This window comes from Natrix helvetica (assembly GCF_964273705.1).
Source record: "Natrix helvetica genome assembly, chromosome: 13".
NCBI classification, from domain to species: Eukaryota; Metazoa; Chordata; class Lepidosauria; order Squamata; family Natricidae; genus Natrix; species Natrix helvetica.
The window spans coordinates 16,155,638-16,170,034 of record NC_138557.1 but is presented as its reverse complement, the minus strand read 5'-3'; the positions used below and the strand labels follow the sequence as shown (position 1 = coordinate 16,170,034).

General features: G+C 47.2%; 1 protein-coding gene across 4 annotated transcripts in view; it reads right to left on the bottom strand.

Annotated features, from left to right (window-relative positions):
* PKD1 (polycystin 1, transient receptor potential channel interacting) overlaps positions 1-14,397 on the bottom strand; it is a 184,869-nt gene that overhangs the window by 45,169 nt on the left and 125,303 nt on the right. For 2 of the 4 annotated variants that reach the window (XM_081965355.1, XM_081965353.1), the window contains exons 27-36: positions 13,024-13,194; positions 11,284-11,427; positions 10,034-10,244; positions 6,925-7,051; positions 5,320-5,436; positions 3,784-3,833; positions 2,989-3,176; positions 1,330-1,435; positions 893-1,011; positions 164-366 (exon numbers count right to left, since the gene is read on the bottom strand). In XM_081965355.1, coding sequence (XP_081821481.1) covers positions 164-366; positions 893-1,011; positions 1,330-1,435; positions 2,989-3,176; positions 3,784-3,833; positions 5,320-5,436; positions 6,925-7,051; positions 10,034-10,244; positions 11,284-11,427; positions 13,024-13,194 — 1,436 coding nt within the window. Of the gene's footprint in view, positions 1-163; positions 367-892; positions 1,012-1,329; positions 1,436-2,988; positions 3,177-3,783; positions 3,834-5,319; positions 5,452-6,924; positions 7,052-10,033; positions 10,245-11,283; positions 11,428-13,023; positions 13,195-14,397 lie in introns of all 4 variants that reach the window. The other 2 variants (XM_081965352.1, XM_081965354.1) reach the window with 1 other exon arrangement.

The window sequence follows — 14,397 nt, the reverse complement described above, 5'->3', positions numbered from 1 at the left end:
CTACTCAAATTTTAGCAGCACAAACAAACAAAAGATGGAACGTGGAAACGAGGGGGAGGCAGGGAATGGAATGGGGCCAGAGAGAACGGGAACCAACCACCAGAGGGAATTGAGGAGGGAACCTAGAGTGATCTTCTAGGTCTCACCTTCTGTGAGGACTTACCTTAAGGGGTTCCCAGAGCAAAAAGGAGGAGAGGAAGCTAAAAATCCCTGAGATCAGCCACATGAGGGCCACACTGGAGCTGAAGCCCACTCCGATCCACACAGAGATGCCAAAGCAGACGAGGAGGAGGAGGAGGCTGATGGCGTGTGCCAAGTAGGAGCACCAAGAGGGCAGCAGGCGCTTCCGGAGATTGTGGTCCACAACTGCAGGCGAAAAACGGGGTGGGGAGGTAAATCTTGACACCATGCCCCAGGTGGCCCAGGAGGGTAAGAACCACGCTGAGCAGGGCCTTCATGCCACTGAAGGTGAGCCTAGATGCTGCACCCAACTGCTTTCAGAGAGTAATGTCAGCATCTTCCAGGAATGCAACAAATGTGCAAAAGGTAGGCCTAGTTGATCCCTAACTTTTCTGATTCCCTGCTTGTGGATACCCCACCAAGGCAAGAATTTAGGGTTAGGGCTTATTTAACAAAGAGATAGGAAAGTGACACAGTCACAACTGAGTTGCAGGAAGAGGGGCACAGATACTATGTAGGAGAAAGCCCCACCCATTGCCTGGAGGGCAATTCTTAGACCAGGGTCTCTTGGCACTGAGGTCCCACCAGAAAGGCAGCCGTGAGACCCCCTGCAAGTTAAGAGCATCAGGTCTTTGTATGCCTTATTCGGAAGGGATTGGGGGGAGGGGGCTGAGGCCTTTGCATTTCCCTAGGTGGGGCCAGAAAAGGTTACCTGTTCGGGTTGATTTGGCGGAATGATTCAGTTCCCGGCCAGGGGCTGCCACGCTCTGGCCTTTCTCGTTCAGCCTCTGCAAGACGATCGCTTCCATCTTGTCTCCGGGCATGTTTGACCTACCGGAATAATCCAATGCAGGAACGCCTTCAAACATTGGCAGGAAGGAACGAAGACCTTTTTTTGGGGGGGGAGGGGTGGTGTTCCACTCGCCTCTCAGCCCATCTTCCTCCTGATTCACCAGGTGAGAGGCCAGGTGCAAGGCAGCCAAGGGAAACCCCACACAATGCACTGCCCTCGTTTGCACATGTTGCATCTCTCTCTCTCTCTCTCACAAACGCAACCCAGAAGATTGGGAGGGGTTACTTCTGAGAGCTTCCTCTCCCCCCTGCCCCCTTCAACACATCCCTTCTCCCCCCCCCCCCCCACAGACTTACAGCCCAGAGAGGAGGTCTCTTTCCACCTTGGGGCAGTTTCCCCCTTCCTGAAGATGGGGGATGCCACCAGCTCCGTCTGCAAGAATCTGCCGTATCAGATCTTCATCTGTTGTGGGAAGAACAAACCAGTCTTAAAGTTGCCAAGTTTGGACACCCCTGAACTAAGTAGAGTCACAGATCTCCCTTTCCTGAGAGAGACGACTGGGGCAGGCCTGGCATTAGGTGGAATCTGGAGTTCCCACCCAAAATACAATGCTATTCTTTCCAATTCCCAATCCCTCCCCCCAAGATAGGCTACAGCTCTCTCGGGAGCATCCAAGAAGGGTGTGGTAAGTTGGTGAGAGCTGGTTTAAGGTCAATGGTCCGACTAGCGTACCTCAAAGGAGTACATACTCTCGGGATCTTTACATTCCCCAAAGTATAACTTCATTGGACACCAACATCTCAGAACTGCAGAAGTAAAACCAGCTCTGGTTTCCATTTTCAAAAGTTCACTTAGTTAAACAATAGATTCCCTTTCTCCCGACCCCGGATGCTCACATTGTCCAATTATAAGACTTCCTTTTGTTATGGGAAACAGTCCGTGTCTCCGTCTAACAACGGCGGCATTGACCTTGCCGAGGTTCACTATCCGTAGATGAAAGCTTGGCATTCCATTTGCCCCCCTCCCTCCTCCCTCTTGAATGGCAAGATGAAAAGTGATAGAAGCTCAGAAGAAGTAAAGCGTTTCAATCTCACACAGTCCCCAAGAGAGCCAATATGATGCCGGCAAGATGTTTTGAGAAACTCTGAGGTGTCAAACTGGTAACATTCCTTTCTCAGGGCAAATGGCCTTGAAGATCCTTATGGAAGCCGGTTTGGTGATCCGTCTTCCTCATTGTCACTCCCCCCTCCCTAGTTCCCATGTTTGAAGTTATGGTTAATAGCACCGAATAAACCCTCATCCTCCCTCCCGCCTTTATGGCAGGGCACTGGCAAGGCACCAAGCCGGTGATGATGGGCTTCATTCATGTCTCCTCTGCAGAGGTTCCTCTTAAAGTCCTCTTGGTGTCACTGTCCTCCCAGCCAGAGTCCGTCCCTCCCTCCCTCTTTCTTTCCTTCCATCCTGAGCAGTTGTGGGGGAGAACCGTTAACACATTTTGGCCTAGCCTCCTGGTATGGGAGAAATCTCCTTCCTGAGGACTGAAAACTCTTGGCAGGTCAAGGTGAAGCAGGTGCCCCACTGGACTCAATAGGGCTTGATTTGGCTTAGCAAGGTGTCCAACAAACCAGCTTTTAAAACCTTGATTTAGCAGTGGGCATGAATAACATGTGACGCTCAGAGTTTTTCCTGGCTCTGCATTGCAAAAACCTTTCTAATGCAGAGATACCCTAGAAAGAGAACATCGAGGGGTCTCCATTGAGGGGTCAAAAAAAGGCATGATGGTGCAATCAAGGTTCTGCCCTTTTGTATTGTGCACCACACACAAAATGCGCATAAAAATCTGATGGCACTTCAGTCCCCTGGCAGAGACCCTGTGGGAGCCCCTCTTGTTCTTTCTCTCGTGGCCCCTCTGATTCTTCACACAAGGTCCCCCTCTGGGCAGATCTAAGGGCCGATTCTACACCAGACGTCAAAGTCCCTTGCAAGCCCCCAGTGGCTTCTCTCCCTCTCCTTACCGGAAGCGGAGAAGTATCTGGCTTGAGCCTGGGGAAAGGCCGGGGTCTGGCCGTCCCCCTCCGGGGCCAAAGGAGCCTCGAGGCCGAGATGACGACTGGTCCGCCCTCTCTTCAGCTTCTGGATGGTGTTGCCCATGAGCAGGTCTGGCCAGTTGAGGAGGGCTTCGTTGGACTGCCACCGGATCAGGCTGGTCCAAAAAATGGAACGGAGGGAAACTGAGAATTCCCATCTGCGGCTCTCTGGCTGCTCCCTCTTCCTCCAAATCTGGTCTCAAGGTTTGTACAGGTAGTTCTCCACTTATGACCGGTCACTTAATGAACTTCGAAGTTATGACGGACCCCCGAAAAAGTACTTACCACCCAATTTTGAAGTTCTGGTGACCGCAACCCCCTCCCCCTCCACTGGGCATTCAATAACCTGCTCAAGTTTGTGGCTGCTTGCAGCGTCCTGCGGTCACAATTTTCAACATTTTTTGCAAGTTTCCCGCATTTATTTCTGATTTCTGGCCCAAAAAAACCCCACTTACTGGATAAAACATATTTCCTTAACAACTGCCACGTTCACTTAAAGAACATTACAAAAAAAGTCATAAAATTGGGCATGGTCACATAGTGACCTGCTTAACGACCACAATGACTTAATACCGTAAGTCCCGGCTCAATTACAGCCCATGGCTCCTTTTCTCAGCCTTGTTCCCTTACGACTAAACTCTACTTGCAAACAGCAGGTGGCAACACTGAGCCAAGCTTGGCTATTCTTACAAGGCTAAGCTGTTGGTCAAGGCAAGGACTTACCTTTTTGAATCGTCCAGGATCAAATCGGTTTTGGTCTCCTCTGAAAAAGCCTGTAAAGAAAGAGAGCGTGAAAGGGACAAGCGTTTAGCCCGTCGGCCATCCTTGAGATGCCCTTTCTAGACAGGGACAATTGAGAGCATCCTGTCACATATCCTGTTACTGTCTGGTTTGGAAGCATTTCTGCTTCGGAGAGGAAGGCAATGCAGAGAGTGGTGAGGACAGCAGAAAAATTAATGGAAGTTCACCTTCCTTCCATCCAGGACATGGCATATAAGCCATGCTTGACCAGGGTCTGCAGTACCCTCGGAGGAGGCTTCACAATATTCAAACAGAACAGCTAGATTCTGTAACAGCTTTCTTGAGGCATCAGAATTTCATTTTTTCAGGTTTGCCAGTGTGTTCACAGAAAAAAAGAGACAGTAAAGGTTATGTCTTGTCTTTGTTCTGGTCCACTGGCAGCCTACAGAACTGGCAGCAGATTCGGACAGTGAGGAGGGTTGGGGAGGAAGTTGGGCAAGTCCTGGAGTCTGGGGAAGGCTCAGATGAGGGCTCTGCGTCGGAGGCAGAGAGGGGGCCTGGGTCATCTGGGAGTTATGTGCTGCCTCCAGAGTCGGACAGCAGCGAGGCAGAAGAACAGCTGGAGCCTGTTCCCAGTGTGCACATGCATAGAACTGCCAGAAGGCAAGAACAGTTAAGACAAAAGGGACGACTCGGGAGTAAGGCTTGGAGGTGACTGGCCCCTCCCATAGGACACAAAGGAGGAGCAAAGGCACGGGAGCCTTTGCAGGAAGCAACTTGGTTCATGCTGGTCAGTTTACCTTCTGAAAATACGTTTGGACTCTTTGCTCCATGTGGCCTTGCCAAGCTAATTGCCAATTAAGTCTTTGGCAGCGTTTCAAAGAAGATAAAGGTGGGTGCTTATCAGCCTTATCCCGAAGGACTTCGGCAGCCTCCTGCAGAACTCTTTCCAAACTATTTGGGACTCATTATGGGTTGTGAATGAGTATAATTCACAGCCTTTGAAGTAAAAAGAGGGTTTTTGGACCTAATCATGTGCTTTTTGTTGTATCAGGAAACCTAAGTCAGAACTGTCTTGCCTTGCCTTGCCTTGCCTTGCCTTGCCCTCTTCTCTTCTCTCCTCTCCACTCCTCTCCTACTCAGGACCAGGTTACTTAAGAGACCATCTTCTCTGGTGGTTTCTGCCATCCAGTTTGGTTGGACAGGAGAGGTTGGGTCCCACCAGCCAAAGAACAGGGACAGGAGACGCGCCTTCTTTGCCATACCCCCATCCCTTCTGGAACGTTCTCCCCTCAGAGTTGAGGAGGAGCCCAACTCTGTTGGCTTTCCACAAGGCCTCGAAGACCTGGCATTGTGCCCTGCCCTGGGGCCCTGAGGATGCGAAGGACCCCATTTCATAGCTATATTGACATCTATGTTTTTTCCCCCTGTGTATGTGTGTATAAGAAAAGATTCCAGGACCGGCTAGAGGTTGCAGGGTGGCATGGAGAGAAAAGGGGAAGCCCTGATTCTCCTCACCTCTGTCCGAAGTCCAGGGAAAGTGATGAAGGAACTCTCCAGAAGCGATGAGTCCAGGTAGTTGTCGATCTCCAAGGACTGCTGGTCTGAATGGGCCAGGGACTGGCTGATGTTCACCTGCAGGAGAGGAGGCTGCTTGAGGGAGGGAGGTGAGATCACGGGTTGGGGGAACAGAAATTTAAATCTGCCTCAATTTGTCCCAAAGGGGATTTTTCAAAAGGTAACTGGACCTTGTTTTTCCTTGAAGAAATTTTGCTTCTCCTCCAGGAAGCTTCTTCAGCTTTGAACGAATGGTGGAGAATTCTACCAGAACTGAAGAAGCTTCTTGGATGAGAAGCGAAATTTCTTCAAGAAAAAACCAAGAAAGTCCTGTTGCCTTTTGAAAAACCACCTTTGGGACAACCGTGATCTGGATATGTATATAGACTAACATGACAATATGCAGATAATAAACTGCAAAATTTCCGGACTGTTGTACACAAGATTTATAAGCCAACTGGTATAGATTACCACTTTTAATGTCAGTGCCCAGTTAGGCATTTCTTTAGATTAAAAATATTTGAAGAAAGTCAGACAAATCAGCTTACGATCTTCCATAATGAACGCTGCTGCTGGTCTTGGTTTATTGCCCTTATTTTCCAAGGCATCACAATTGATGCAACATAGGGAATTAAAACCATTGCTATTTTTAGCTGCCAAGTTTCTTATTACAAAACAATGGAAAAATATTGTTTCAATTGGAACATCACTATTTAAAAATCTGGAAACTGGTTGTAAAAATTTAACTCCTTGGAGATTCCTGTAGTGTCACATTATAGTCAACAACAGACAGTGCAAGTATTACAAGAGAGCAAATTCCAACAACTTTATTCCAAGGAGATTGAAGTTTGAGCAACTTCTGAAACTAAATATCTTCAAGTCTGGAGATTCTCAGTTATCCAGCTCGTGCTTTTTCTAAAGGCAACTGGACTTTCTTTGCTTCAAGGAAAAGCAAAAAGTTTATCTTCTCATCCAAGAAGCTACTTTTTTTTACATGTATGGGAAAAAAAACTTTATTTTAAAATATGAACATGATATTTTAAATATTTAACAGAGCTGGACAGCAAATAAGATAGCTTTTTATTTATTGGGAAAACCTAAGAGCAAGAATTTGCTTCACCATATTTCATTTCTTGTGTGAACATAAGGATAATTAAGGCATTACAAATGTTATGCTTTTTAAAAAACCAGAATGGCAATATCTCTCTTGCCCTATAAGCAGTCCCTCCCCTCATATATAGGCAAATAAAGCACCAGACTGTTCAGCTACTTTGAACCCAAAAAGCTTCTTCAGCTCCGACTGAATGGTGGAGAATGGAAGGATTTAGCAAGGAATATAAATCTTTCCACCATTCTGTCAGAACGGAGGAAGCTTCTTGGATGAGAAGAGAAACGTCTTCAAGGAAAAAGTTGTCTTTTCAAAAAGCACCTTTGGGACATCTTTAAGGGGGGCACTGTGGAACCCCTAAACCAAACTTCCCAGGCCATTCTTTTGGACTTCCTAGGGAACAGGGAAGCTGTTCTGAACTCCACACATGTTTTAAATGGGCTCTCTTCCATTGTTACCTTGCTCCGTGCCATCCGGAAGAGGAACAGGAGAACCAGGTACACAGGATAAACCACCAAACTGGAGACCAAGCCAACCAAGACTGTCTCGCCATTAACCGGGATCAGGGTGGAGATGGGCACCGGGCTAAAAACAGACCAAAAAAATGTCAATTGGAAGCTGTTTGTCTGCCTGTTAATAAGACTACAGAAAATGTAGACAGGGCTTCAATGCTGTTTATTGTCAAACCCTGTTTCCCCCAAATAAGACCTCCCCAAATAATAAGCCCAATCGGGCTTTTGAGCGTATGCGCTAAAATAAGCCTTCCTCTGAAAATAAGCCCCCTCCCCAAAAACATTGCAATGCAGCAGCAGCCATGAGGTGACCACGCTCGCCGCCTCCTGTACCTCAAAAATAATAAGACCTCCCCCTATTTGGAGTTGAGGATGATTGGAAATTCTATGGCTAATGGAAAGTAGAAATGTCTTATATGAAGTAATGAGGTTTTTTTTTCTTTGACTTAATCTTTATTCTTATCTTTTAGAGAATGGTGATATAATTTTATAAAGACTTATTGTTACCTAGTAGATAATTATGGATGTAAAGAAACAAGGGTTGTCACAAAAGAAAGAATACTAATGGTAATTTGAACACACAATGCTCAATGAAATATTTGACTATGTCTAATGGATAATTAGTGACCTTATCCTTAATTGTAAAAACCACTGCACAAAAACTTGTAACCAAACGACATGCTTGATGAAATTGTGTTGTTTTTTTTTACTTCCCTGCTCTTGTTCTGTATGTGTTGTTTTGTCTTTTTTAAAGAAAAATAAGTAAAATTTATATTAAAAAAATAATAATAATAATAAGACCTCCCCCAAAATAAGGCCAAGCGCTTATTTTGGGGGTCAAAAGAAAACAAGGCCACGTCTTATTTTTGTGGAAACACGGTAAAGAGAGGGGGGAGTAAGAGACAGAGGGAGGAGGGTAGAGAGAGAGAGAGATGCAGAAAGAGAGAGGCAGGGAGGGAGGGAGAGATGATGGGGGCTAGGCTGGGTATTTTGGCTTAACTCAGTGTTTCTCAACCTTGGTGACTTTAAGTCCCGTGGACTTCAACTCCCAGAATTCCCCAGCCAGCATAGCTGGCTGGGGAATTCTGGGAGTTGAAGTCCACAGGACTTAAAGTCTCCAAGGTTGAGAAACACTGGCTTAACTGCATTAAAAGTAATAATAATTTATATAGCAACATTATCATTCAATGCTAGAAATTTACTGCAGTTCCAGATGTACAAACTCGGATCACCGAAACAGATTCGGTTTTTTGAAAGGAATGGACTCTGCATGGATGGAATGGAAAGACCAGGCAATCGATCGAGGCTCTTCCAGGCAGCTAAGGACAGGCTTAAAAATGAAGCTGCTTAATTTCTCGTATATAGTAGGAAGTGACATGTTTCAGTTTTGTTTTTTGTATTTTGTTCTTTCTGCAGTGTCTTTCCTTTTTTTATATTAAAACAATACATTTTATGAATTTATTCTTAAATAAATAAAACAAAACAAAAATATACACTGAGCGTCCTCTGCCCTGAGATTGCACCAGTCTAGATTGAAGCATGTGAGCATCAAGACAGCAGGAAGGCCCATTTGCAGAGAGGGGATGCCCAGCGGGTCAATTTTGTAACTGAGTAGGAGGAAAGGAGGCACCCAGCTGTCTTCCTCTGCCCTTCTTCTCTTCTTCCATTACGCCCAGAAGAAAGAAAAGGACACCAAAGGCTTACAGACAGACTTCCAGCTTCCTTCAGTTGAACAGCCAAAATCTGCCACAAACGGTAACATTTAATGTACCGAAGAGGGAGAAATTATTAAACATGGCTGTTATCATATTTAAATTAAGACTTATCAATTCAAATTAAATTGGTGTAAACCTTGCCCTGCCTTGAGCGTAACCCTTTGCATGGGACTCAAAAGCTTGAAGATGGTGTAAACATTCGTTCTGGGATGGGAAGCCGTCTCGTCCCATTTGGAGCTGATGCCTGGTGTTATTCGCTCCAGAACCAAAGTCCTTCTTTCCTGTCTATGGAGATTCCCCCTCATCCAGGTCCTGGTTTCAAGAGGCAAATGGACTTTCTTTGTTTTTCCTTGAAGACGTTTCGCTTCTCATCCAAGAAGCTTCTTCGGTTCTTCTTCAGTCAGAATTAAAGAAGCTCCTTGGATGAGAAGCGAAACGTCTTCTAGGAAGAACAAAGAAAATCCAGTTGCCTTTTGATAAAGCACCTTTGGGTCTGTCTTTCATCTTCCTTCCACTCAGGGCAGGACTACTCAAGCTGGGTTCCAGTATCTATCTAGGCTCACTTTGGACTGAAAGGGGGAGAGGGGGGCCGCAGGGGAGTACCGTATTTTTCGGAGTATAAGATGCACCAAGATTTTGAAGAGGCCATTTTTTTTAAAAAAAATTGCACTCTGCAGACTTCCCAAACCCTCTGCATGCCTCATATTTTGTGAAAAACAGAGCATGCAGAGAGTTTGAGAGGCCTGCAAAGTACTCCTAGAGGCTGGGAAAAAAGGCATAGCTAAAGGCTATTCATGCACAAAAAAAGGGCATCCATCGCCCTTAGGAGGCTTTTTTGCACGGCCCATTTTTTGCTTGTTTCTGCCCTCCCCTGCCCCCAGGAGAACTTTGCAGGCCTCCCAAACCCTCTGCACCTCCATTTTTGCAAAGGGGGTAGGGTTTGGGCCCCCCACAAATGCTGTACTCAGTGTATAAGATACACCCAGATTTTCACACTCTTTTTGGGAGGGGGGAAAGGTGTGTCTTATACTCTGAAAAATAAGATAATTGCTGCTAAAGTAGGGAAGGGTCTCCTGGACTGACTGGCTCTGGGGCACCTAAAGACCCAGAGAGAGAGTCACGGATGTTCTTCTGTGGCCACCGTCTCCTAAGCAGCCTGGGAAAGTCACCCCTTTGGGGACCGGGGGGGCTAAATTGAAGAGGAAGAATAATGCAGAGCCGACATTTCTGGGCCTTTCTCCTCCCCTCTTTGGGCAGGGATTGTGGAAGGTTCTTCTTTCAGCGGAGGTTGGGCCGAGAAGGACCTGGCGCTCGGAACACTTTTGATGCTGGTGGCTCACTTGAAGTTGGCATCTGCCACAACCCCGTACCACACGGCATTGGCACAGAGGAAGAGGAAGATGAGGAGGCAGCAGCACGATGCTCTCTGGACCCGGGTGAAGCGGCTGCGAGGGGGCCGGTCCCACAGCGAGAGCCAGACGTGCCTCTCGAAGAAACCCCGCTGCAGCTCTCCCACGAAGATGCGGAAGAAGCTCCTCAGGTCGGCCTCACCTGTGGAGGGAGAGAAACGGGTGAAAGGGAGGCTACAGAGCAGGAACGGGGAACGGCAGAGCACGGCTGGCTCAGGGATTCTGGGAGTTGAGGTCCACAAGGCATGAAAGGGCCATTGTTCCCCACCTGTGAGATAAGAGCATGAAGCAGCAGAGGCTACGGGAGACTCTCCTCCCCTTCCCCGGGCCGTACGGGGGCTACCCCGTCCACAAGAATCGGGCTCTGCTGGAGGAGACTGGTGTGGGCTCGTCCTCACTCCAATCCACTCCACCTGAGGGAGAGGAAGGGGAATCTCTCCCAGAAGATCATTGGTGTTCCTTTGAAGGGCCTCTTGCTGAAGTTGCTCTCTCACATTTGGGCCTTTTGTGTTTCCCTTCCCACAAAATGGGCATCTCATCTGGGGCAGCCATTTTGCCCCTGCTGTTAAGACTCAAGCCAAGCATGGCTATTAGCTTCCTCAAGCTGGATCCCTTTGGATCATCCTTCCTCTTCCATAGAGTCCGTTTTTCTTTTTCTCTTTCTTTCTTTCTTTCTTTCTTTCTTTCTTTCTTTCTTTCTTTCCTTTCTTTCTTTCCTTTCTTTCTTTCTTCCTTCCTTCTTTCTTTCTTTCTTTCTTCTTTTCCAGCATCTATATCTGTATGTCTGCCTATTTATCTATCTTATCTATCTATCTATCTATCTATCTATCTATCTATCTATCTATCTATCTATCTATCTAATCTATCCATCCATTCATCCATTCATCCATCCATCCATCCATCCATCCATCTATCTATCTCACATGTACATATGCTGCCCATCTCACTGTTACAGTGACTTGAGGTGGCTTGCAGCATGATAAAAAGGTAACCCCAAAGAATTAAAACTTAAGAAAGAGGAAATGAAGACTAAAAACCAAGAGAACAGGCAACTTGGGGGTAGGGACCTTTTCTCTACCCAGGCAGCCACCCCCACTGTCGAGCTCCCCAATCAGGGCAAAGCAGTGGCCCAGCAGAGGGCCCAGAGGGTGTCCAGGGCCGGCTCACGCTGCCCCACTCACTGGCAGCGAAGACCTCCTTCTCCACCAGGCCGTCGTTCTCCAGGCTTTCCACAGACAGCCAGTCGTTCACCAAGAAGTGGTAGCTCTTGTAGGTCTGCAAGTCCCTGACAATGACATGCTGCAGGAACCAAGCTGGGCTGAGCCCTGAAAAGCAGAAGGCAGAAGGAGAGACGGTTCAGCCAGGCTGGAGGCCTATGGAGATTCCCCGTCACCCGGGTCATGCTTGCCCCAAAGGTGCTTTTTCAGGAGGCAACCGGACTTTTCTTTGAAGACGAGCCAAGAAGCCTCCACACCCATTTCCACCACATTTAGCTGTGTCCCTGAGGACACAGCTAAACCTCCAAGCGGGCTCAGCGATCCTCTAAAAGGATGCAAATGACCAGCTCTCTGCAAAGAGTATAAATCCTTCCATTCCCACCATCCAGCCAGAGCTGAAGAAGCTTCTTGGATGAGAGGCAAAACATCTTCAAAGAAAAAGAATAAGGAAAGTCCAGTTCCTTATTCCTGAAAAAGCACCTTTGGGTTTAGCCGTTTTCTGGGTCCCCTCCCTACCCCTTTGGAAATGGCTCTCTCCTCTCCTTCCTCCCACCCCTGCCTTCCCTCCCCACGAGCAGAAGTGCGAATTCTCCCTTTATCAGCCTTTATCGCTCAGGCAGTGTTAACAAGTCAGAATTATTTACTTGTTCTCTAAGGCTCTCCAACCTTGGCAACTTTAAGACTGGTGGACTTCAACTCCCAGAGTTCCTCAGCCAGCAAAGAACTCTGGGAGTTGAAGTCCACATGTTTTAAAATTGCCAAGGTTGGTGACCCCTGCTCTAAGGCAGCCTTCCTGGCTTTGTGGACTGGCAGCAGTCAGGTGGTATGTGTGTGTGTGTGTGTGTGTGTGAGAGAGAGAGAGAGAGAGAGAGAGAGGATGATTCTGCACAAGCAACACACAGCCTAGCTCTAAACAGGCCACGGCCCAGAACCTGCCCTAAGGGTCACTTGAACAATGCAATAAGCAGTATGTAAATGTAATAATAAATGCATAAATAAATTCTGGGCTCCAACTTGTGGAAAAAGCCAAAGGGGAAACAGTCACTCCAATGGCTGCATTTGCCCAATAGGCTTGGCTAAAACGAGGGGCCCAAATGTCAGCATGGGAAGTCAACCATATTTCTCAGCAGGTTGCGTGAAGCAGGTGAATGTGTTAAGCAGACCTGTTTGGGCATCACGTGACACCCAAACGCAACCACTGTCTTAGTTAACTTGGTCTACAGGGGCTTGGCAGGTTGTGTGTGGGAAAAGGAGGAGAGGTAGACAAAATTAAACGTGGGCTACAAAGCAATGGAATACACGTTTAGTGACAGGTGAGAACCTACACCACCTTGGAGACAAAAATTGATCATTACGAATTCAAAAGCAACAGCATTAACCATAGCACTTAGATTTATATGCCGCTTCCCAGTGCTTAACAGCCCTCCCTAAGCGGTTTACAGACTCAGCCTCTTGACCCCAACAACCTCATTTGACCCACCTCGGAAGGATGGAAGTCAAGCTTAAACCGGTCAGAAATGAACTGCTGACATTCGGCAGAATTAGCCTGCAATACTGAATTTGAATTCTCTGGAACTCAATTCTCTTGACCAATGAAGACCAATGAAGAAGAGCAGGCATTCCTTGCCCTTGACTTCACGCTGAACCCTGGGTTCTGTACTCCAGCTGCCCAGCCAAGCTCAGCACCCTGTTGCATTTATTCACCTTTATTGTCATGCCAGATCCGGATCTTCCACACACTGCCCAGGTTCCGCTCTGTGGCCACCTGGAAGATGTCGAGACTGTTGCGGCGAAAGGCATTCTCATCATCCAGGTGTCTGTGCCCAGATTTGCTATCCATCCCATACAAAGTGATCCCCACATGGGCTGTCGTCCCTGGGGGAAAAAATGGAAGGAAGGAAGGAAGGAAGGAGGAAGGAAGGAAGGAAGAAAAGGAAAGGAAGGGACAAATGAAGTAAGGAAGGAAGGAGAGAAGGAAAGGGAAGGGAAGGGAGGGAGGAAGGGAGGAGAGAAGGAAAGGGAGGAATGAAGGAAGGAAGGAGAGAAGGAAAGGGAAGGGAAGGGAGGGAGGAAGGGAGGAGAGAAGGAAAGGGAGGAATGAAGGAAGGGAGGAGAGAAGGAAAGGAAGGGATGAATGAAGTAAGGAAGGAAGGATAGAAGGAAAGGGGAGGAAGGGAGGGAGGGAGGAAGGAGAGAAGGAAAGGAAAGGAAGGGAAGGGACAAATGAAGTGAGGAAGGAAGGAGAGAAGGAAAGGGAAGGGAAGGGAGGGAGGAAGGGAGGAGAGAAGGAAAGGGAGGAATGAAGGAAGGAAGGAGAGAAGGAAAGGAAGGGATGAAGGAAGGAAGGAAGGAAGGAAGGAGAGAAGGAAAGGGGAGGGAGGGAGGGAGGGAGGAGAGAAGGAAAGGAAAGGAAGGGAAGAGAGGAGGAAGGAAGGAAGGAAGGAGAGAAGGGAAGGGAGGGAGGGAGGAAGGAAAGGTTAAATTGCAATTCGCTAAGTACCTCCCAGAAGAGCTTTACCAGATCACCTTATAATGAGGGGTCCCAGAGCTGCCACTTGAATCAAGATTTGAAGGTGACAGTTGGAACACAGTTGGGGCACTGCTATCCTAATCACAAAACCATCACCATGGAAAATATTATAATCATCCTGATCTCTACCACTTCAGTTCAAAGACCTTAAAACAGATGGAGGAGATGATGGAAATGATAAATGAATGTTAACTCTTTCATATACTTTTCATGTCGACATCATTCATTTATGACACATACAAACAAAACCCAAAATATACAACAGGTGTGAAAACTACATCCCTGGAGTTGTTGAAAGCGGAGTAGCCAGCTCATTACTTATATAAGGGGTGTCCAAACTTGGGAACTTTAAGACTTGTGGACTTCAACTCCCAGATTTCCCGAGCCAGCTGGCTGGGGAATTCTAGGAGTTGAAGTCCACAAGTCTTAAAGTTCCCAAGTTTGGACATCCCTGACTTATATCATGTTGGGGTCTCAAAGAATTTAGCAGAAGGGGAATCTCAGCTTGTACTTCTAAAGCCCAAAATAGCATTCCAGTGTAATGTCTA